This window comes from Anser brachyrhynchus (genome assembly GCF_964034855.1).
Source record: "Anser brachyrhynchus genome assembly, chromosome: 10".
Taxonomy (NCBI): Eukaryota; Metazoa; Chordata; class Aves; order Anseriformes; family Anatidae; genus Anser; species Anser brachyrhynchus.
In genome coordinates this window covers 1,875,153-1,898,642 of record NC_137705.1, presented here as the reverse complement: position 1 = coordinate 1,898,642, position 23,490 = coordinate 1,875,153, and the positions used below count along the sequence as shown (strand labels likewise).

The following is a 23,490-nucleotide window of genomic DNA, read 5'->3' as shown; positions in this document are numbered from 1 at the left end:
AGTTTTATGCGGTGGGGACTGGATTACAGATGGAACGTGCCAAGTGAAGGAAAGGACAGGAGGTTACTATCTCTAAAATTATCCCACCCTCATGTTATTTTATGTTATAGAGGTCAATGTGGGATGACAGGGTAACTGTGTGTTTTTCTGAGACTGTCAGCAAACTGAAGGATGACGCTCCTTTCCAGGAAGAGAGCAGTCACTAGCCTAGAACGGTAATTTTAGTCCTCATGAAGAGCGTACTATAAGCTGCTAATAAATTGTATGATTTTTATCCACAGGAAGGTCACAGCAAGTCACAGAAGCCTGAAAGTACTAGCAGCTACAACTACCGAGTAGTAAAAGAGGTAAAACCGTTTCTTGATAGTTAAGTGGAAGTGTAAATGAGTAACTCAGCCCTGGAGAGCTGCAGTCAGAAGGAGACACCCAGGAAAGTCTGAGTCACTCTTCCATTGTGGAAACTATTTGCTGAGTAATAACATATCCCAGTTTGAATGAGAAGCCAGGAATATAATAAGCACAACATGTGTATTCTTTCCTAAAGAATGGATTAGTGAGAAATGCGACATTTTGTTGCTGTTTCAATGGTAACACAATATTTTTATTAAAGGCTATAAAGCAAGTAAGCAAGTCAAGAAGCTATTTAAATTGCTCTGTCCTGAGTAGTTTACATGCAAAAAGCTCTGTGCACTTGAAATTTAATTTCAAAAATACCAGACAAAGAGCATGCATTGGCGCTCCTGTCTTCTTAGGTAATGGGTTTTCTGCGGCACTGTGCTGCGGAGCCAGACGTTAGGTTCACTTTACACGGCTGAATTCCACAGGAGCGGTGCTAGTTAGAGCTGAAATGGATAGTGCCCAGGCCAGTAAACCACCAGATGTGATGATAGAGCTGTTGCCTCACTGCTTCCCTTGCCTGTGCCAGGGTGATGAAAGACTGCCCTGGCTGCTGCGTCTCCAGGAGGGTGGCGAGGGGGTGGCAGCTGCTGCTCAAGGGGGTGGCAGACACCGCAGCTGCCTCCTGCCCTGACGTTTCCCAAAGGCTCTCATCTCCAGCCTGGTCCTTCCGCATCTCTGCTGTTGTTGCAAGAGCAGGCAGGCTTTAGCCCAGTCTTTGCTCCTCATCTTGAGACCACAAAACTTGATTTTGCTGCCTAGAGTCGCTGTGGTTCATGCAGATGTGTGTTCTGACGTTAGTTCTCTCCGAGAGCCACCTGGTATGTTCTGAAATAAAACCCAGTTCTAAAGCAAGTCTCTTCTCCAGATCCTGCTTCGACTTAGCAAGCTGTGTGTGCAGGAGAGTGCCACTGTCAGGAAGAGCCGGAAGCAGCAGCAGCGGCTTCTGAGGAACATGGGAGCGCACGCAGTTGTGCTTGAGTTGCTGCAGATCCCTTACGAAAAGGTTGGGTTTCTGTACAGCTATTGCCTTACTTCGTGTTACATTGATGGGTTTTTAACACCTCATCTGAATCTTCCTGAAACTTCTACCTTTTTAACTGGATTCAAAGAAGCTATTTTAAATATCGAAATACCAAAACTAATTGAAAACCTATATAGGTTTTGTTTGCTTAAAGTCTTTGAATGTAGTGTTCTGTACTAATTTCTGAAGAAATGTTTGTCCATCGTAGCTCGGAGTAAGACCAAGGCTGAACTTTCAGCTTTCTATGGGAGGTGTGTTTTGCTGCCTTCAAGTTAAGCTGTCAGTGGAAGCAAGACGCTATTGCTACGCGGTAGCTGTATGGAAGCCATGCCGGGAGCACTAAGGGACATGCGGGAGCCTGCTCCCCTGTGGGATTTATCAGCAGGTCTGTCCAGTAGTTAGACATGAAACAGACGCCCCACCACCACACCTGTCTCCCGGTTACAGAGTCCCAAACTCCCTCTTAGGAATAAATAAATACCAACTGGCTGGAGACAAGGTCTGCAGTTCATAATTAACCCTGTCAGAGTGCCATGTAATGTCAGTGGTATGGTGTGGAACCCCCTCTGACCGTGCTGCTGTGCAGTTGGAGCTTGCACAGCACCGCATCGTGCTGATGGAGCACACCCCGAGTGCGTCATGTTGGCTGCCCATTAGTCACTGGTGACAGGTACTTATCATCGCACAGGTGAGGGAGCTTTTCCAGCTTACTCTCCTGTCATCTGTTCCAAATTCCACAGGTTTCTGAGAACCAGTCATTGCAGGCACTAGCTTTGAGAAATGTTAAACTAAGTCTCATGCTGTCCTGCTTCATATTTTGCTAAAAAATCAGCAAAAGTAGCCCCTTCGATAGCTCTTGTCACCATTCTGTCCCATACTTACGAACACACTAGTGAACAGGCAGTATGGAAAGTGTTTCACCTTTGGAAATAGATGAAACTCCTTAAAAATAAAAGCAGACAGTAATTTTTCCAAACTGCGTTTTATACCATCAGTAATCTACGCTGATGTCAGAGGAGAGGCACTGATTCCTGAACTGTGCTTGGAAGCATGCAAGTAGTGTGCAGATTCCAGTAAATATAAATTGGGCTTAACTGTTGCAATAACAACTTTCCATCTCTTCTTTGCCATGAACTACCTTTCTGTCACTGCTGAAATGCATTTCAACAGAACATGGCAATTTTCCTCCGTAGCCCTAAGGTGATGATGTGTGGTTTGGCCAGTGCACTGGTATGTTCAGAAGTGTAAAAGTGACTAAAGCACGTTGCTGGCAGGCTTGGTCATAGGGTATGCAATTTTAGAGAATAAACTACTGTAATTTCTATTATGGTCTTTATTTTTGATGATCTTTAGAACTGCGAAGCAGGCCAAACTCATCCCTAATGTCTGTGAACTGGGTGGAGGTTTGTTTTTCTTTGGAGTGTGAGAGAGACGTGACAGTTCTCTTGCAGAGCTGGAGCTGAGACTCATCTAGTTAGTGCTCACCTGAAAGTGAACCTTCGGATTCTTTTTAACCCCATCTTATTTGTCATGCAATCACAGGCTGAAGACACAAGGATGCAGGAGATAATGAAGCTTGCACACGAGTTTTTGCAGAACTTTTGTGCTGGGAACCAACAGAACCAGGCATTGCTGCACAAGCACATAAACCTGTTTCTTAACCCAGGGGTAAGAACAACCTCATGCCGTAATTTTTTTTCCATCAAGAAAAAAGAATGGATTGTCCTTGGTGATTGCCTCTGGGCCTGTTCTGTTGCAAGACCAGTTGAAGGGGTCACATTTCGTTTTCCTTCTAAAGCCTTGAAATTTTGTTTAGGACCATTTCAGTGAAGAAAGTTCAAGAGGCTGAAGTGGACTGAAAAAATAGGTGTAGATACAAGCCAATGTGTTGAAATATTAGGTCCTCAGAAATGTTCTGTTCAGTCCTGAACCCTGCAGGAGTGTTGACTTTATCCTGACCTCTCTGTGGATTTGGTGGTTTATTTACTTTCTAATTTCTTTCTTTGTTTTATCATCTTCCTTAGATTCTGGAAGCAGTAACAATGCAGCACATTTTCATGAACAATTTCCAGCTTTGCAGTGAGATTAATGAACGCGTCGTTCAGCACTTCGTCCACTGTATAGAAACACATGGCAGAAATGTTCAGTACATAAAGTTCCTGCAGACAATTGTCAAGGCGGAAGGAAAATTCATTAAGAAATGCCAAGATATGGTAATGGCTGAGGTGAGAGCTGCAGAGATTTGCGAGGTCTGAACAGAAGTTTTCACATACCATTTGGTGAAAATGACAAATTGATCCTCTCGCTTCTGGGACTGCCAAGAAGCTGACAGTTAGCTCTCACAATGCAAAAAGAGCATACAGCTACCAGAAAGCATAGACTTCTTGTGACCAAAAGTGTTCTGAGCTCTTCACCTATAGATATAGAGAGTGGTTAGTTACTAATGATATTTGCAAGTTATTTTCCAGGCTTCTACAAAGCAGTATATAGGCAGGCTTGGTTTGAAGGAAGGCTGCCTTTCCACAGGAAAATTGGCAATAAGAGAAATAGTTTAATTTCAGCGTTCTAATGGAGAAGGAAAATTTTACCATGATAATAGAATAATTTGATGAGAATTTCTTTGTATCTTAAACAGCTGAACATGTAAGCCTTGGTAAGGGCTGAAGGAAGAAAAGACTGAGGGTCTTCAGCAATTTAGGCGTGTAGGTAACTGAAATCGGGTTGTCAGGATAGGAGAGGTAAGAAAAGGGTAAATAAGTCCCTTTAAGTGGGATATTTGTAGGTGATCAGTTTGACGTTCTGTTTGTGTGTCTGGCATTTTTTTGGCCTCCTCGGCAGGGGGAGCCCAAGGATCAGATTTCTCAAGCTCCGGCTTCTGTGTATGTCAGTTTACTAGAGTAATCAGAGGTCTTCCATAGTTTGTAGTTCAGTTTAAAAGTGGTTTTGTGAGCTTTCCAACAAGGAGTTATGTTTGTAAAGATGCTCAGCACTTAGCTTTGACAGGGATCAGCAGCTGCTGAGGAAGAAGGGGTTGCCTTCTGCATTTTGTCTAGCTGATTGCCACAAGCTCTGCGTGGAAGGGTATCTCTGATCCCTACATTTGCATGCTAAGAAGTGCTCAGCCCCTGAGTAGGTCTCAACCTGCTTGCTGTCATTTCCTTCGTGGAGTTACAGGAGGTCTGAGCTACTCTGGAAATCTGGCCATCCAGATCTAAAATGTGAAGTTGGTAGAAATCTTCAGCGTGTGACTTAACATGTCACTTGCTAGTGCTGGAAGATTGATGATGTTTGTTCAGAAGGGCGGAATTACTGAGCCCTGCAGCCCTCCCATCCAGCATGCCCCTGAGGCGTTTCTCTGAACAAAATGGTCCGGCTACAGCTCTCTGTATTAAAAAGTCAGCTGAGGCAATGTACATGAAATAAAAAAAAGCACAATGGAAAGTCACAAGCTTCTTGGCAAAACTTCTGTCTAGGCAGTCAGTTGGACTGACTTTGAAGTTCTTCAGCAGTTTAGAAGTGGTAAATTCTTTAAGAGAAATTGTCATACTTGAGCCATCTGCCCCGTGAAGGAGAGCACAAGCGGAATGTCCAGCTGACTTGGTGGCTGCGCTTCTTAAGTTTCTAAGGAATAGCGAATTGGGATTTTCACTGTGACAGTCAGCCCACAGACTGGGGAGGATGCTGTGGGGAGATGCCCAGGCTTTGATCTGTTAATGGAGTGTTTTTCTTTCTTGTTAGCTGGTGAATGCAGGAGAAGACGTCCTAGTGTTCTACAATGACAGGGCCTCCTTCCAGACTTTGGTGCAGATGATGAGATCAGAAAGAGATCGGATGGATGAAAACAGCCCGCTGATGTACCACATCCACTTAGTAGAACTGCTCGCTGTGTGCACAGAAGGCAAAAATGTCTACACAGAAATAAAATGCAATTCCCTTCTTCCTCTGGATGACATTGTTAGGGTAGTAACCCATGAGGATTGCATACCTGAGGTGAGGGCTGTTTGGGGGCACTGGCCTTGTATGTATTTGAAATGTACTGACTTTGGGTGAGAGAGATTTGATGTTGAGTCTCTTGCCTGGGAAAGCTGGTGGGGCAGGTGAGCAGTACTTGTGAGCTGGGTGCTTGGGTACCATTCCTTTCCTGGTTTTGCCGTAGACAACCCCAGTAAATAGCTAAGCTAAATCCTTTCATACTTGTTTCCTTGCCCTTAAAATGGGGATGTGATGCTGTACTTCTTTTATAGGGTTCTAGAGGCAGAGAGGTTTATGGAGTATGCTGCTAACCTTGAACAGATGGTTCTGCAGAACTGGAAACGATTATTATGCTGACATTTTGTCTGCGATAATCCCAGTGTTTTTTTATTGGATGGTGTCTTTCTATTCATGGCATTAAATTTCACCAGTGCTTAAATAAAAAGAAGTAGTGGAGCTGCAGATGACTTATAGCAGTTTTAATGTGACATTATATCCATTCGTGATACCATTCAAGTTTTTTTAATGGTAATTTTTTTCTTCCACTTTTAGGTTAAAATTGCATACATCAACTTCTTGAATCATTGCTATGTGGACACAGAAGTAGAAATGAAAGAGATTTACACCAGTAATCATATGTGGAAGCTATTTGAGAACTTCCTGGTTGACATCTGTCGGGTAATGATTTCTGTATCTGGGAACTGAATTCAGAAAGTTTAAATTAACCTATCTGGTGTATAGCAGTAAAAATAAGACATAGCAGTGCTGCATCGAGACAGTAAGCGCCCTAAACGCTGTGCTGCTTCATATTTATATTTGCCTTTTCCCTTGTGCCTGTGGATTTCATTAGTCATATTCCATGGAACGCATTAATATTTTCCTTTTAAAAAAATCAGAAAAGCCCCACACCCTACTCCTTTGTCTAATGCCTTTTTCTGTTCTGCCACCTGGCTTGCTTATTCTGGCTGTGATAGTTAACTTCTTCCCAAGCAATAGTCAATGTTTTTTTGGCAGGTCAGGACAAATTTTTTCCAAGCTTGGCATTTGTTTGTCCATGTGGCTTTTTGCCTGGGATTCCAAGTATTTCCCCATACGAAAGCATTACACCTCAGTCCTCCCGACCCTACTAGTTCCTTTCCTCTAAGGTACTCTTTCTTCCCCTCCCTCTTGAACATGCTATATGCCAACACATTAGAACACGTTAAAACAATAACAGTGTTGAGCTTCTGCCTATGCATGTGCTAGAAATACAAAGATACCAGTTTCATAAATATTGTTGTGACAGGGAATTGCACTGACTAGGCTGATACAAAATCAAAAACTCCAGTCTGTAGCACTTATTAGACTACCTTGGTTGAGCTGTTTCTGATCCAATAATGAATTACCTTGCAGGCTTGTAACAACACCAGCGACAGAAAGCATGCTGACTCCATATTGGAGAAGTACGTTACAGAAATAGTGATGAGTATAGTCACCACTTTCTTCAGTTCCCCATTCTCTGATCAGAGCACTACTCTGCAGGTAGGAAAATGTAGAGACGTAAGAGTGAAGATGTATTGTCAATGCAGTGATGCTAATTCCGCTTTGGTTCTATTATCAGTTAAAAAGAGGCACACGGTGGGTCAAATGTATTCTTTGTGACCAAGATGTTTGTTTTTGCTGTAGAAATTGAAAGATTTGTATTATCAGAGTACAAACATTTTCCATGGAAGCTGTCACAACTTCATCAGTAAATTCAGTTCTGTACTGCCATTGAGACCATGTAGAAACTCCCTCTAAAAGGCCTACATGTCATTGCCAGGTTCAGGGTGAGAAAATTACAGTGCAAGTAAGGCAATGAAGGTTTTAACCATGTTTTGTATTCCAGTTATATCTGAGGGGTCAGGCCCTCTTTGCTGACAGTTATCTGAGTACAGCTGAAGGTGATGTGGGCAGGTGTAGGAGGGCAAACAATTTTGCTTTGGGCATGCCAGCTCTCTAGCAGTGGTAAAGCAGCTGCATGGCAGGAAGGAGTTCTCCAGAGCACCTTGAAGAACGAAAATAAAAATAAAACAACTTTGCTGGCAAGCGTTCCAGGTAGAGGGAGAGAGCGTTGCATTACAGAGGGTACAAAGACAGCATGTTTTTATAAAAGGATTCAAATTTCCTTTAAAAAATAAAACAACAAATAAACAAAATCCAAGGGTTCTTGTTCTATTAAGCTGAGTAACTTCTGATCTTGTACAAAAAATTGAGAAGTGTGGAGGAGGAGCTTGGAACATTTGTGAAGTGACAGAAGATAGAGATTTCCACAGCAGAACAGCAGTGTCAGGACATTGCCATAATATTTGTATTGCAGCACAATGATAACATCATTTTTTTTATTCATAAATAACTTCTTGGGAGGAGTGTGGGTGGAGTGGTCAGGTGCCTGGCTGTTCTGTCAGGTTTGGATATGGTAATTGCTGAAACTTGATGCAGCTTCATCATGCCAAAGGCAGTTGTTCAAAGTGCAGACTCCAGGTTTGTAATTGAATGCAACTGGCAGCAGGTTAGGAAGCATCTGGTTCCCAAAAGCAGCCATAAAGGGCACCTGGCAGTTTGCCGTGTCAGTCCCTCATCAAGGAACTTATGCTAACCCTTTGGGTCATGGTGTGCTGACTGGGTGACTGCAGTCCTCCAGGAAAATGCACATAAAACTGCTGCATGACTGTATCAGGTAATATTATTAGCATATCAGTATTAGCAGTGTGCTCGTTCTTTTCTCTCGCTGACACTGCCCTCCTTGAGGCAGGATGAGTACTCAGCCTGTGTCTGGGTGACCAGTTTCCAGCCTCACCCAACCAACTGCTTTATATTCAAGAGGCCTGCTTCTCCTAGCAGCTAGCCCTCCTTATTCAGGCAAGAAGATGGTTGCATCGAAAGCAACAGAGCAGCGTTTGAGATTGGCTCAAATACTCTTAAACTGCCAAACTGTGTGCTTTGCCTGCGAGAGCACAGAGGGCTGCAGCAGCTGTGTTTGGGCTGAGCAGCTTTATTAGGGTTGTGTCTTCACTTCTGCAAGTCTGAGCAGTCCAGCAGTTGATTTGCTCTTCATGTGACTTTCAAAATGTCAGCAACTACTGTGGTATCAGCTTCCACGATAGCTTGTCACAATTTCATCAGAAGAAAATGGGAAATTGAGATGAGTGGTTAGCCGTGTCCCCCCGGGCTCTGTCCTTCTGCTCTTCCCTCTGGACTGTGTACCTTGCTGTCATACTCTTAATTGTCATCTTTGAGTGTACAGCATTTGAATACACTTCCTTACCATCATATTTTAGCCCTTAACTTTATATGCCAACGGGTTTTCTTTAGTTTCTCGTTCTCTCCTTCTGTCTAGCAGGATGAAATAATTCTTCTTCACCATCTCAGCTGATTGCTCTGTCTTTGTCTTACCCTACATTTTTCCTCTATATCTTTAAGTTAAAAGCTCTGTTTCTTTACCTTTTTCTGCCTGTCAAGACTCTTGCACATAACCAAGAACTCTCCCACCTGAGGAGTACAGCCTGTTGTACTGCCTGCTGGGTGTCCGTAACTCCTCCAGGTGGGATTTTGCACTCACATCTGAGATTCTGCAGGACTGCCTGCAGCTGCTTTTACCTGGTCATGTGCCACTGTCTCCAGAAGTGAGTGACCTTTGCCATTCAACTGTGTTTTGCCTTTGGATTCAATCGCTCCCCATTCTTTCTGCTACACCTTGTCATCTTGTTTCTTCTCATGCGAGCCTCTTCTTGTCTCATGCTCTTTCATGTTATGGCTCGTTGGACTTACATTGTACCTCCCCTGAGTCAGGACCAGCCTTGCTTGTTCAGGGAACACCTTGTACATCTATCATAAAGTTCAAATAATATAAAATTAGGAGAACATAAATATGTCTTTTCAAAGAACAGCTGCCCCAAAATTTTCCTCTTTAAGAAGTACGGTTCAGCTTGTTTGCCTCCTAAGGGTGCTCCTGCCTGAGGCTTTCCTTCACAAATGTAGTCAGAGAGATGTGGGACATGGAATACATTTCTTATTTGATTTATGGACCTAGTTTAAGCAAATGAAACATCTTTGAAGCTTTTTAGACTGACATGTCTTTAAAAATGAACTGGAAGGACTATGTCAGTGGCTGAAGTCCAAAAGTGCAGGTATGTTCAGTGCCTTGGAGAATACTGCTGTCTGCCATGTTTTTGATGTTTGGCTTATTTCTAGAAAGGATAATGGGTGTTTGCCTCTTAGTAATTTTTGGTTCTTGAATTTTGATTCTCCTTTTGTACATTTCATAATGGTGTTATTAAATGAATTAATTTAATGGATTTAATTATCTAATAGATTTGGCTTTTTCCTCTAACTCCACTTTTTTCTTACAAACAGACATCAGTCTTGACCAGAATAAAGGAGGTATTTTTTCACTGGTGTTCCTCAGTCTTGTGGGCTTTGCACTGTGGTGTAGTTCACTTAGCTGATAGAAACGTGAAATAGCTAATAGGCACAGGGACACGGGTATTCCTTCCCAATCTAGGTTCATTTGAAATATTTAAAATACAGGTAAAATAAATGAATTATTCTACTAATTGCTGTACAAAAGCAAACAGGGAGTTCTGGTCAATATAGTTGGAATGGTGCAAAGACAAAAGAACAGAGCTCATGTGTGTGCTGGAATAGCTGACCTATCTGTAGTGGGAGATCACCTTGCAAGTACAGGGCTAAAAACCCCGCCTGAATTTTGGCCAATCCATAGCAGCCATAGTATTTACCACTAACTACTACCTATATTCAAAATAACAAATGTGCAGCTGGTTTCTTCGGTAAATTAGGTACCAGCTAATATTTGAAATGAGTTTCCAACTCTGTTGCTGTGCTGGTGTTTGGCCAGGAGCGAAGTCCCATTTACCTGTGGACTATTGAGTCAGCTGCTGGTCAGCGCTAAGAGAAGAATCTCGATGCCACGTTTGCTGATAACTCTTGATTAAACAGATGAAGATTACTGCTTATTTCCTTTGCTTAGTCAGGCTTCAATTACTAAAGCTTTATGCTTTAGAAGCTGTCTATTTAATATTTCCCATCCAGCCCTCGTTCCCACCCTTTCCATTCAGTTGCTGATTATGTGGTAGATACGCTGTCTACAGCATGAAGTTGTCTAACAAGTGGATGCAGACCAGTTAGAAGTGACTGGTGTGCAGAAAGTCAGGGCTGGAGCTGGAAACTGGTGTTACCTCAAGTTGATGCTGATACATCTCAATGTGATGCAATGAGTTTGATTTTTCTCTTACCTTGTGTTCTAGACTCGCCAGCCTGTGTTCGTACAGTTGCTACAAGGTGTGTTCAGAGTGTACCATTGCAACTGGCTAATGCCAAGCCAGAAGGCATCGGTGGAAAGCTGCATTCGGGTGCTCTCAGATGTAGGTAAGAAATGCGTGTAATCAGATCTAAATATGCTGCAAATGTGGTCATCCAGTATTCGCTGCTTACATGGCATCCTTCCAAAAATAAAGTTCAGCTTGCTTCCTGCTGGGGCCGCTTGCAACTAATTCAGTGCCAAGGCATACTACAAAGCCAGGCTTATGCTGGTACATTGTCGTTATTGAGCAATGTTGTCACTGTAACCTGAAGTGCTTTCTTGGATTAACCTCAGAACTCTGCAATCCTGTTGATCTGTGACCAGGAAATGGTCCATCTGGAGTTTTGTATCACTCCTCCCACTAATTTGCTCCGCTTTTAGCAGCAAAGAGAGTAATTTGCACTGGATGTGAGGTCAAATCCTGTTGGATAGGTGCATGCTAACACACGTGAGATGTGTGTGACGTATTCCTGCTCATACAATTTGAAGACAGTAAACTGATCAGAGGTGTGAAAGCCTTTAAACATAATGCTACAGAGGGGTCTGACCCATTACACAGGGACTGAGCATTGTGTTGTTTAAAATGCATACGAGGTAGATTGTAGAAGGAATTGCAAGTAGAGCTTGTCTTGTTCTTGCATTGACTGTAATACATGGGTAAAGGAATCAATTCTTACTAAATTTTTTTGCTTGTTGCAGCAAAAAGCCGAGCAATTGCAATTCCTGTAGACTTGGACAGTCAGGTCAACAATCTCTTCCTGAAATCTCATAATATTGTACAGAAGACTGCAATGAACTGGCGAATGACTGCAAGGAATGCTGCCCGCAGAGATTCAGTGCTTGCTGCCTCCAGGGATTATCGAAACATAATTGAAAGATTACAGGTGACTACACAGCACCCCTTCCACCTTTGATAACCACTTGCGTATCTACACAAAAGGAGGAATTCACTAAGTAAAGACACTAAGTGGGAATTAGTCAAAAGCTTCATGGTGAACATTAGCTGATGCTGAATGTAATACTGTGTGTAAAATCAAATGTAAGCCGTTGTATCAAGAAAGGTAATTGAATGTACATGGTACATGAACACAGCGGTTTTATTGTCCTAGGAAGTGACGATACTTGAAGTTACTGCTACTTGAGACATTCTTGTTTTACCATTAGTTTGAAATAAAGCATTATTTTTGCCAGACAGGACATTTTCACTGTCTCAGCCACACCCCTACAGTGCTTTGCTCCTTGTACACCAACCCTCTCGGTACAGCAAAAGGTGCCACAGGCCTGCCTGGAAGCCACTGCATGGCTTGAAATAAAGGGATGATTGGCTCTTTGTGACACAGTTGCATCTGGAGTCATTTCCCTGAAACGGCTGTGTTCCCACGCTGTTTCTACTTAAAATAATATTTAAACATAATGCTTCATAGCATTATGAAATAGGGACTGAGGTATTCTAGCTATATTCTATGTTCAGATCAGAAGACAGTTCAATAAGGCCTTTTTTATACCAAATAAAATTCATCATCTTGAACTATTATTCTTTGACGATTTGTGCTCTGTTCTAACTAACTTTATGGAAACTTATTATATAATGTAAAAACACTGCCCAACCCGTGCTCACTGAAATAGTTTGTTCCTCTTTATCCATTCCTGTCTATTTATTCATTTCAATTTGATTAAACTTCCTCTCTGGCTTCATATGTATCTCAGTGTTCTCTGATTGCTGAAATATTTGGGATAAATGTGGTTTCATTTTAAGGTAGATACAGCTTTCTTGTAGGAACAGGAGAAGGGAAGAATTCTATTTTTGCATAATTTTAAGTGGTACTTCTTTTGTCAGTATGTGTAAACATAAATGTCCTGATGGTTATCACAAAGTTTAAATGCAGCTATAAATCCACATTTTTCTTTTATGTGAAAAAGATCATCTACAAGGTTGGGGAGTGTAGAGGAACTAAGTAACATGGGAGGGGGTTGCTAGAAGATAAGACTTCCACTTTAAAGAAGGCTAATAAATGATAAAACTTGGCCAAACTATCCAGGCAGGACAGTCGTATTTTTCTGCCCTTTGTGAAATTAATTTGTATATAACTTTCATGTGTTTAATGCTTGCTAAATCTCTCTATATGGTTATATTCTAGGACATCGTGTCAGCTTTAGAGGATCGTTTACGTCCTCTTGTCCAAGCGGAGTTATCAGTACTGGTAGATGTGCTTCACAGACCCGAACTGCTCTTCCCAGAGAACACAGATGCAAGGAGGAAATGTGAAAGTGGAGGTTTCATTTGCAAGTAAGCTGTCTTCTGTCTTGAAGTCTGGCTTGTTGGGAGGGTTTTTTTGTTCTGTTTTTTTTGTTTTGTTTTGTTTTTTTTTCCCCCAATTTTCCCGTGCCCTAGGGAGTGATGTCTCCATGCTCAGCTTTATACAAAGCATGGTATTTCATGCTATGGTAAATACAATTTCTCATTTTGGTAGGGGGAAGCTCTTGGAGTGGGGGAAATTGATATGCTCTCATAGCTAATGCTTAAAAATCTCTATTTGCTGTAGGATACAAATGTAATGAACTCTAGTATAAATTAGTATAAAATTTTGAGCTGATCCCTGCCTTCAACCCTAATGATGTTTGCGAGGTACTTGTCCTTGTAGCACTTGATACTGGGGAACTATGTCAAAATCAATTGTTATCACATGCATCACCTACCTTGTGCCCAAATCTGGAGTGAAGGGAAAGGAAAGATTACAGGGTCATTTCGAGGGCAATTCAGAGCAGAATCCCGGCTCTCAGATCACCTCCCGAAGAGGTGGATTGTGCACAGATCTTAGGGAAGCTAGGTAACTGAGTAAGTAACAAAGGCCGGGCAGAGTGGATTTCTAATTGCACAATCACGGACTCTCAGTATGTTTTTAACAAAGTAGCGTGTGGAACGGTTTTCTTCTTAGTGTTTGTTCTGGAGGATCATCAAGTTTTAAATTACATTGCTCCTTCCTCCGATTCCTTTCTGCTTGTAGGCAGATGGGTTTTATCTAGCTATCCTCCTGCCAGGGACTTTGCAAGTTTCCTTCACAGCTTCACCAAAGCCCAGGGTCCTAGTAGCTTGTTAAATGTTGCTCTTGAGAGAATATTCCCAAGGTGGTTGTATAATGGTATGACAGAACTATGTTTTAATAAAAACCTGTTTGCAGCTTAAACTAATTAAGAGAGCCACATATCCCATTTTTAGAATATTAGTACTAAAATGAACTGATTGATTGCTTATTTTCAGATTAATAAAGCATACTAAACAGCTGCTGGAGGAGAATGAGGAGAAACTGTGTATTAAAGTATTACAGACGCTCAGGGAAATGATGACCAAAGATAGAGGCTATGGAGAAAAGGTAATGTAATTTACAGTTCATCATTCTGTGTTAAGCACTGTATTTATTATTCGGTAAAGGAAAATATTATTCTGGCTCTTTCAAGCTGTTTTGTATGTGTAAGCATTTCTGTGGATCAGGAACAAAAAATTTTTAGTCAACAACTTCAAATATAATTTAAAAGGTAAGCTTGCTTCTGTTGCTTTTGTACTTTAGATTTGCAAGTTTAACTCAATTCTTGTGGTTGCTGCCACTGTGAAAAAAATAAAAATTGGTTAGATTTTTACGAAGGATATAACCTCCTTATCTGTTTGCTGGGTCTAGGTGACTCTTCATCAGGTCACATAACCTTGCAATAAGAGGATATTTTGTGGTTTAATTTTAATTTGTGTACATCTGAGTCATCATCTTGTGAGTTATAGATGGAAACTGTCTGTACAGCCACCCATGTATTTTTCTTTCCCTTTCCCACATACAACTCCTTTGTCAGGTGAGAGGAATGTCATTCTGTAGGTACAAGCCTATTCTCTATTTGAGTCAGAAGTGTGTGTCTACACCAGTATGTTTGGGCATCTAGGCATTCCTACAGCCATTCCCAAAATCCCAATCTAAAGCATCTCCTGCATTTTTAAAGCTATTTAGGTTATGAACATGCCATGCAAGAGGCATACAGTATGTCCTCCCAGTGAAGGTGCTCATGAACAGTTCAGAATTGGCAGCTGGGTCCAGGGGGGGAGGCAGTGGCGTGGAAGGATGTGTGCTGCAGCTGGGAGCCTGTGCCTGAAGCAGATGGTGTCTCGTGTCCCATTCTCACTTGCTGTAGGGCTTGAAGTTGTTGCACAGTGCAAGATTCACAGCCCCAAAAGGCAAAAGCTATAGAGCTCAGACAGCTTTGTAGTAGTGACTGTTTCTAGCTGTAGCTACAGCTGCAGCCACCAGGGAAGGAGAAGCTGTGAAGGCAGAGGAAGCTGTAGCACCACGAGGGTGAATGCCCAGCTGGGATGTCACAGCCAGCCTCTGCTTTGGCTGGCTTAGCTGGAAACGAGACCGTAGGAGCAGCGAGTAGCTCTCCGTTGCCAGTTCAGCAGGAGGCAAGCACTCGCACGCCAGAGCGCAGGGACCTGGAGGAGCTGGCAGGAGGGAGAGCAAATGGAGCACGGAGGCTGCCTGTGGGTGCGCGTGTGGGCTGCTGCCCGAGCACACCCAGCTGAGCACGCAGCGCTGCCATGAGTGAGCGGGAGACTCCTAGGAAAATGCCCACGGGGCAGGGATGGCCTGGGCTGTGCTCCCTGACGTGTCAGGGACTGCTCTTCCCACCTGCTGCTACCACCTCTCGGCTGCCCGAGATCCAGCCTGCCTCCTGCTGCTTTGCTCTAGACTGCTGCTGTACCGAGGGGTTTTCCTCACTTTGCATAGCAGTAGTTTCCAATAAACTGACTTCGGGAGAATGCCCTAATCAACTGTAAGAAAGAAGCATATGTACGTGGGAAGAGCCAGGGGATCAGGATTGATTGTTAGGAAAGGGCAGCAAGTGCAGCTTCCAGCTTGTTTTCAACGTGTTGTCCTTCTCTGTAAAGTGGCAGCATCCTGTTCTGAGTCACAGCCCTCTCCCCGCAAAGCCCTGAGGCAGTCCTCAGCCCCTTGGATGCAGCTGGAAGCCTTCAGCCCCATGTCCCTTTATTAAGACATCTGTAATATGGCACAAGTCAGATCTGTTAGGGGACAAGCCAGAGCCAGCAGCAGTTAGGCTGCTCCAGCAAGAGGGAGTTGTGCTGGATGAGCCCTTTCAGCAAGTGCTGAGTGCTGATGCCTTCTCCTGCCCAAAGTGGTGGGATGTAAAAGATTAAACATAATCATATGTTTGGTTTCACATTTTGTTAGTAAATTTATCGGTGTAGATTCTCCCGTTAAAAACAGCCAAGAGAGGCCCTCTAAGGTCAGCTTAGCTAATGTAAGTGGTGGCTGATCTTATACATGAACAGAACCCAGATTCAAGCCTTAAGTTTTTAATGTAATAGAACAGTTCATTTTTCTAAATGGAAATTCATTTACGGGAGTTCCTTATTTTTTTTGCGAGCTTGAGTAAAGCAGTATTTCTAGAAGACTGAGCTAGTAGATCATTCAGACTATGGAGAATCCTACAAGAATCTCAGTCTTCAAAGTAGAAAATGTATTAATTTCTGAAACAGCAGGTAGTTACATAATGTGAGATAAGAATACGCTTGCTTGTGAAGTAGATTTCTGAATATGAAAAAGCAACTGATTGCTTACAGATAGACTGCTAGTAGTAGTAGGACAGCTTCTACTGTCTGGCTGTGAGAAGTGCAGTCATATTTATTCTCCCTTGTGACTCATATAACTGTATTTAGTCACCACTTAAAAGGCAATACCTTTGCTTTTAAAATCATCCAGAAGTGTAAAAAGAAAGAAAGAAAATCGTACCCACTAGATGTAAATACAGGAGTCCCTGCATAACGTAAAGGTGGCAAAGCTCATTCCTGTGACCAGGATATCGACCATCCAGGCCGTGCTGCCGTAGGTGAGATGTTCCCAGAACTGACAGCAGTCACTTCAAAGCAGTGTTCAGCAACAGAGTGCAAGGAAAGTTTTGGCATGGCATGTGATTTTCCTGTAATGCTGCGTGGTGCTCGCTGGAACAATCCGATTTATAAAAAGATCGTACTCCTCCTCTCACACTTAATCTTCCAGCACAAATAGTAAAAATACCACACCCTCTGGCCCGTGCGCTTGTCCCTTTTGTAGGTGGGAAGCGTAATGAGAATGCAGTGTTGTCTGATCCCATTAGCTAAGGCCTTCATTAAACAGCTGGGATTCCTTTGCAGCATGCAAAAAACGTGGTGAGAACACAGATGTACAGAAGCCTGTGGGAAGGCTTGAAGTTTTACATATTGCTAAAGACTCCTAGTCTTGGCATGCGCTCAGGCTCTCGGCGATGGGTAGCATACTGTGGTATATTTAATATGCTGGAAACTTTACTACATTGACAGTGTAGACTAGACCCAAGTTTTTTACTTTGCTGAAACATGTCATTCATGCACATCTTTCTGCTGTCTGTCAGATGATTAGCCTAAAATACAGCTCTTGTGTTTAAAATTCCACTTCTGTTCCCAAACTGGAAATCCAGCTTCTGGACTCTCACTGCTGCTCGCAGCTCACGCTAGCGATGACTCTTAGGCCCAAGGGTGACGCCGCTGGATCTCGGTCAGCAGCCTGCGGGGTTTGTCACTTGGCGCAGGAACAAAGCCAGGCGCATCCTGTCTCCGGAGCTCCCTGGCGCGGCGCTCCCAGCGCTGTCAGGGCCCTAACGCGCCGCATCCCAGCCGCTTGCAAACGTTGCTGATGCTGACTGTAAAATATGCACAGTGTTGGGTTACAGTATTAAAGTGTTAAATGATTTATAAGATCCTAACGTGAAATTTATCTGTAATTTCTCTTACTAATGCTCGCTTTCAATTCTTCCCCTTCTTTCTTTTCCAGCAGATTACCATTGAATTGGATAATGCTGAGGTCTTAATTTTATTTATCTTCTACGGTGTTGTTTCTATGGTGTTTGTTTTATGAGTAGCCCTGTGATTTGTCCTGTTGTCTCTTCAGCACGGAGCTTTCTGATTTGTATGCCTGTGTCAGTGAATTAGTTGAGTTTTCAGTCTGCCGTGTGTCTACGCTGGGAATAGTTACCCTAACTAATTCCATATGTCATTACTTAGAATATTAGTCCAAATGTAGTTACAGTTTCTGGCAGTCTGCAATCATCTGGTACCATAATAGTTCTCATAAAGTTTAGGACCAGATCTGAGTGCTTTTGGAATACGAACCGCCGTAAGCACCATTAAAATGTCAGTGTTTAGCACTCCGCTGTGATACCCCTGTCATCCGCGAACAGGTCCTTTCAGCTATTTGGAAAACCAAATACTGACTTTTTAATGGCATTCCTATAGAAGTTGGAAGAACCTGTCAGAAGCCAGCTGGAGAGGAGCCCGCGTGAGCTGTCTCTGCTCGCTGCCTGGTGAGAGCCATTACTCACTTCCCAGGGCACGGCGCGCTGGGTGCCCGTGAGCGCTGTGCCCTGGTGTACAGCCTGCCTCGCTTTCCTTACCGAAAAAGGTGACAGGAATGCTGTTCCCCAGAATAACGAGCTGGCTTTCCTGTTGCTTCTTAGTCAGGTTTGGTACATAAAGCCACGTAAAACGTTAGGACATGTTGTGAAAGCGGTGTGGTGTAACTCTATGAAAATTACTGGTCTGGGTGAAAAGCTTCCTGCCGTGAAAAGCGCGCATTCAGTTGGCAGTGCAACAGCCCGGTCCGTGTCTGTGCTACGTGTAGTCGTTCTACAAGCAGAAAAGCTGTATTTGAATGAGAGCTTTCAGTGTAACTGAACTGAAGCTTTCTAAGGACTTGTAAAAGTGGCGTGTTTTGTTCGGGCACCGGTGTGCGGGCTGGGGTGAGCGAGCTGGGCTGGCTGAGCTGCAGCAACTTCCTCCTGCAGCTCCAGAATGTGAGTGTGGGTGCTAAATTTGAGATGCGTTTTGCATAAATGTATAATGCTGAGAAAGTGATTGACTGGCACCTTATTCTACTGAAATACCAGGAAAAAAAGAAGTATTTTCCCTGTTGTGGTTTGTTTCCTGTGTTCTCTCCCAAGCCAGCCTTTTATATGGAACAAAATTCAACCACTTACAATGCTGCTCCTCTTTGTTCGGTAGAATAGATAATGATATATGCTCCAAGTTGCTTTCTGTAGAACGTGTACATTTTGATGCCGATCAGCTGAATTTATCAGTATAAACTTCACACATAGAACAAAATAATATTTGAAGTCTAACCGATTTGTTACAAAAATAGACCAAAAAGCATACACATCCCCCGGCACTGGATTGAAGGCTTTTCTCCTGTTAAGTGAGGCTTTTGAGGGAAGGAAGGAACTGAGTTCCTCATGAGAACAAACTGGGGTTGTGACTTCTTTGTGGTGTTTTTACCCCAGCAGTGTTGGGACGCTCAGGCCCCTGCCTTGCCGCTCCCTGAGCCGGCCCGGTCCCCTCGCGCAGAAGGCCCAGCCCGGCACTGTGACACCTTTCCGGAGAGAAACTTCACGAGTCTCCCATCGCTGCTTTCAGTTTCAATGAACAACTCAATCAGCTGTGGAGATTTTCTGCTCATAGTGTGCAGAGCAAACAGGGGCAGGCTGGCTGTGGAGAGCAGAGGCCCGGCCATGTCCTGCATGCCCCCATTTCGCATGGGGCGTCTGCCTGCGGGCCTGCCCGTGTGAGACACCTCATGTGTCTCCAGGTCTCATCCAAATTTAGGATTACATAGCTGCAGAGGTGCCCTGTCTCCTCTACATACGTTTTTAAACTGATTTTTGCAGCCCCCAGACTCCACCCCCCCCCCTTTACCTGGGGAACACATAGCATCGATGTGCCCTGGTTTTGAACAAAAGCCCTGTAGCGCCTCAGCATCGCAGTCAGGTGCTAGACCCCTCCGACTGCACGGTGCTTCGGCTTCCAAGAATAGCATACATAATTTCATCTTGGAGAAACTTCAGACAGAACGTTGAATTGTTTAATTGCAAATTAAGTCATAACGTGAAACTCTTTCCCATTTAGTTTCTGGCTGTAATGCACTGTCTTTGCCTGCAATAAATCAGCCAGAGTGTGTGGAGCAATTTAGGATTTCATCTGGAGGCTGCAAAGGAGGAACTTTATTGCTCCTCAGTGGAGCAGCTGCACGGAGGGAGCAGGTGTGTTTATAACTATCGGAAATGAGCCCTGCTGCTTATAGGAAGGAATTCAGACAGGGCCTAGAACCACTGACAATTTTCAAAGGAAATCCTGGTGTTCCCTTTTTTTTTTTTTAGCTTGTCACCCCTGGCAACAGTAAACATTTAGGGCAAAGAATACAGAAATCTCTAGCGTTAGTAAAAAGTTATTAAATTCCCTCCCCGTCAAACTCTGCACAACTTAATTTTTCTGATCAGCTGAAATGCTCCTTATACCTTCGGGGTAAAACTTGAATAAAGTAGCTGTTTTATGGTGTAGTTGCATGATTTCAGAGTGCGTGATTGTGATCGTAGATAGAGCTACGCATCTGATACTTGTTTACTGAGAGGTGATTTCAGTACGTGGCGAGCCCCAGTTGCAGCGATATCCATGATGATGAAAATGACGGAAGGCTCATGCATTTGTTGCTGAGAGTTAGGATAGATAAAAAGAAAATTGGAGCTACAAGTCCCCCTTATCAGTTTTGAGAGTGCAGAAAGGGAGTGCCCTTTTAGCTGGGTGAATAATGCTGGAATTCACCTTGGCAGTAGGAAATCCCCTGCAGAACAGGAAGGACTGTAAAGGGCCGCGGGGCGACATACCTCTGTGACAGCCGGCTGAGCGTGCGGGTGTCTGGAGTGTCTGCAGTGCTGAATGTTGTGGAAATGAAGGGAGCAAGGAGCGCGTTTTGATCCCGTTGCCCGTACTCTGCCTACTCCCTGTGCTTTCTATTGAGGGATTTATCCTGAATTTGCTTTTGGTGTCACTCCTGAAAAGGAGGGAGAGGAGGGAACTGGAGTTTTCCGAGAAGTGGTATAGTGTTGTTTGTTTTGAACATCTCCTAATATAGGCTGAGGACCATGATCTGTTCTGGCAGAAATATCCCAGTAGGATTTTTAAGCCTTTGTAGATGTTTTTCAAGCTCTGCAGCATCCTGTATTGCGGCAGAATTCATGTTGAACGCTTCTTTTGGGACAGAAATTATGATGCATTAAAAACGAAAGTCACCCTTGCAGCATTTCCAAAGCATTCTGGTTCCTGTAAAGTTCTGAGAGTTCACAGACCTTCAGCACAGGGTCTGCATAAGACTGGTATTAAAACAGAGAGCAGAAGAGGTATCTTGAAAGATTGAGGGAAAGCATGATTTGTTTTAATTAAAACAAATGAACAAACAAACCAACAAAGCCCAGTGTTGCTTTGGGGTTTTGTCATGACCTTAGGGCGTGCTTGGTACAGAGCTTGTCCTTTGGCTTGCTGCAGAGCTGCTGATGGTATCGGGCTGATGTTTGGGGCTGCAGAGCTCAGCAGAGGGGTCGTAGCGTTGGCTCTGGGCAGGTGTCTCAGGTAGTGAAGAACTCCCCAAGGCAGGATGCTGGCATGTTCTCTGTGAAAGCCCTGGGGCTGACTCTTTAATTTACTCCTCACCGGGCTTGCACTGGTGTGACTTTGTTCTTGGTGGAGTAGTTGGCAATGCTGCTCTTTCAGAGAGGAGGTCCAGGACCAGGTCCAGGTCCAGGACCAAGCTAAATTTTTTCAAGAGTCACCAAGTGTGAATCTTTACACAACAGCGATTACTGACCCCTAGTTGTAATTGGACACAACAGCTTAATTGACTTTTAATTTAATCCCCAATCCACTCAAATGTCCAAACATGATGCAAAAGCAGATTTTGCAGCTTTTCAGAAGCTACGTCGGGATGGTGAGCTCCACCTCGGGTTCCCTGTGATCCCGGAGGACAGCAGCACATTTCCCTCTGCATCGGGCATTTGTTTGCAAGGCCGCTCTCCTCCGCCCAGACAGGTGTCTGGGGACAGCGCGGCCCAGTTTCCGCACGTCTCGGGCACCAAAACACATGCGTCCGAGAGAAACATTAATATTTTTATGGACTGAAAAGAAGTGTGAGCGCTGACCTGCAGGTGGCATGCTCAGGATGCTGAATGGGGCTGGGAGATGTCCTACTTTTTTCTTTTTTTTCCCCTCCCCTCCCAGCCACATTGCAGCGAACTGCTCCATTGGGCACCTGCCAACATTCAGGCAGCAGTTACATAAGAACTGCTTTTTTTCCTGGAATTTAGGCCCGCTGCTGATGTGTGACCTTCAGCGGCGATTGCCAATAAACGTGGTGGAGCTGTTTACAGTTACCTCGGCCCGCGGCTGCCAGCAGCCGAGCCTCCGCCGGTGCCGCGGTGTGCGCGCCGCTGCCTCTCGTGATAAGGCCGTTCCCGTGTGGTGGGGTCCCTGCGTGGCTCGGAGGGGCTGACCGCGGGCGAGGGGTGAGGGCAGGCAGCTCTGTCACGCTGCCGTCCATCTGCAGAGCCGCCGCAGCTCCGTGCCGGAGCCGTCCTGCCCCGAGCGCCGCGGCTGTCCCTGGCCGGCCCCTGGCTGCAGAGAGCCAGCAAGAGCCTGAAGGACCAAACCCAGCAGAACGCCCGGAACACCCTGAGTTTCCATTGTCGTTACGTGGTACTGAGGATGTGCAGGATTTGAACTAAAACAAACAAACAAACAAAAAAAAAACCACCAAAAAAAAAAAACAGAATCAAGTAAAACCCCACTCACATACATTTTTTTAAATTCTGTAATGGTATTTCATGCGGCTGATGAAACAGTAACCAGCAAAATACACCTGCAAAAACCCACTCAATATAGGTTGCTTTTTTTGTTGTTGTTTTTTGGTTTTTTACCTCTTCACTTTTGTCTTGAGGTTTCAAGTAGGTGAAAAAGGGAACTGAGAATTCGGGTTCAAAGGGGATTGACTGAAGAAGTAACCTTTACTATGCTGTTTATCAATGATAAACTATAAAGCTGTAGTGGCTGAGCAAGGTGCAAAATATAGGCTACTTTGTGGATCTTTTGATTGGAATTGGAAAATTTCTTAACCTCCTGAGTGCTGGAGAGAGGCAGTTTTAAATTTTCTTTGCAGAGAGAGCTCGTATGACAGTCATCTCTCTTGTGTATTTTGCACTTAGACAGTGCTTCACTTGTTATGTCTCAAGTAGAGGAAATGCAGGCTCTAATAAATTTTTGTGGGCTGCCTTATATTTTTTTCCTTCAGAAATCCTGCAATCTTTGGACTGTTTTTATTGCACAAACTGGAACTAGAATTGGTAAGCTCTTTGGAAAAGGAGACTGGAACTTTTTTAAAGTTATTTGTAATAATAACAACAAAAATTTGCACCCTTTTTCTAGTTAATTAAAAGTACTAATGTGGGATTTGTAGAGAAGGTAGTCCTTTATCTATTCAGTTACTGTGTGAGACCTGCAAGATCGAGGGTTTAAAGAGAAGCAAGTGGGATTTCATTGCTAGTGAAGGTCAGTGGCGTATCAGAGACTGAGGTCTCTAGCTCTAGGAAAGCCCCCGCCCAAGTAAAACACGCTGCTTCGACTGAAAACTCTGGAAAATTAAAGGAAGTCCCGCAGGCAGATCTCGGTGACCTTTCAGTCCAGGCGCTGACGGCCCTTACGCCAAATTTCCCACCTCATCGTCTGGCAGCTCACAAAGGCTCTGCAAATTCCCTGAGATAAGGGGGGGGAAAAAAAGAAAGCGAGCACTGCTCCTGCCGGGGACAGCCACGTCCCCGTGCTGGGTGCAGGGTGCGGGCGCTGCGCTGCCATGCGGCTGCGGCAGGG

At 44.0% G+C, this 23,490-nt stretch overlaps 1 protein-coding gene across 14 annotated transcripts in view; it reads left to right on the top strand.

The window, feature by feature from the left end:
• Nucleotides 1–23,490, top strand: part of ITPR1 (inositol 1,4,5-trisphosphate receptor type 1) — a 169,940-nt gene that overhangs the window by 74,912 nt on the left and 71,538 nt on the right. For 8 of the 14 annotated variants that reach the window (XM_080605983.1, XM_080605993.1, XM_080605994.1 and 5 more), the window contains 12 exons: nucleotides 282–347; nucleotides 1,265–1,402; nucleotides 2,963–3,088; nucleotides 3,445–3,645; nucleotides 5,159–5,410; nucleotides 5,945–6,070; nucleotides 6,785–6,913; nucleotides 9,767–9,793; nucleotides 10,678–10,798; nucleotides 11,433–11,617; nucleotides 12,872–13,020; nucleotides 13,993–14,104. In XM_080605983.1, coding sequence (XP_080462109.1) covers nucleotides 282–347; nucleotides 1,265–1,402; nucleotides 2,963–3,088; nucleotides 3,445–3,645; nucleotides 5,159–5,410; nucleotides 5,945–6,070; nucleotides 6,785–6,913; nucleotides 9,767–9,793; nucleotides 10,678–10,798; nucleotides 11,433–11,617; nucleotides 12,872–13,020; nucleotides 13,993–14,104 — 1,632 coding nt within the window. Of the gene's footprint in view, nucleotides 1–281; nucleotides 348–1,264; nucleotides 1,403–2,962; nucleotides 3,089–3,444; nucleotides 3,646–5,158; nucleotides 5,411–5,944; nucleotides 6,071–6,784; nucleotides 6,914–9,766; nucleotides 9,794–10,677; nucleotides 10,799–11,432; nucleotides 11,618–12,871; nucleotides 13,021–13,992; nucleotides 14,105–17,581; nucleotides 17,612–23,490 lie in introns of all 14 variants that reach the window. The other 6 variants (XM_080605984.1, XM_080605995.1, XM_080605992.1 and 3 more) reach the window with 2 other exon arrangements.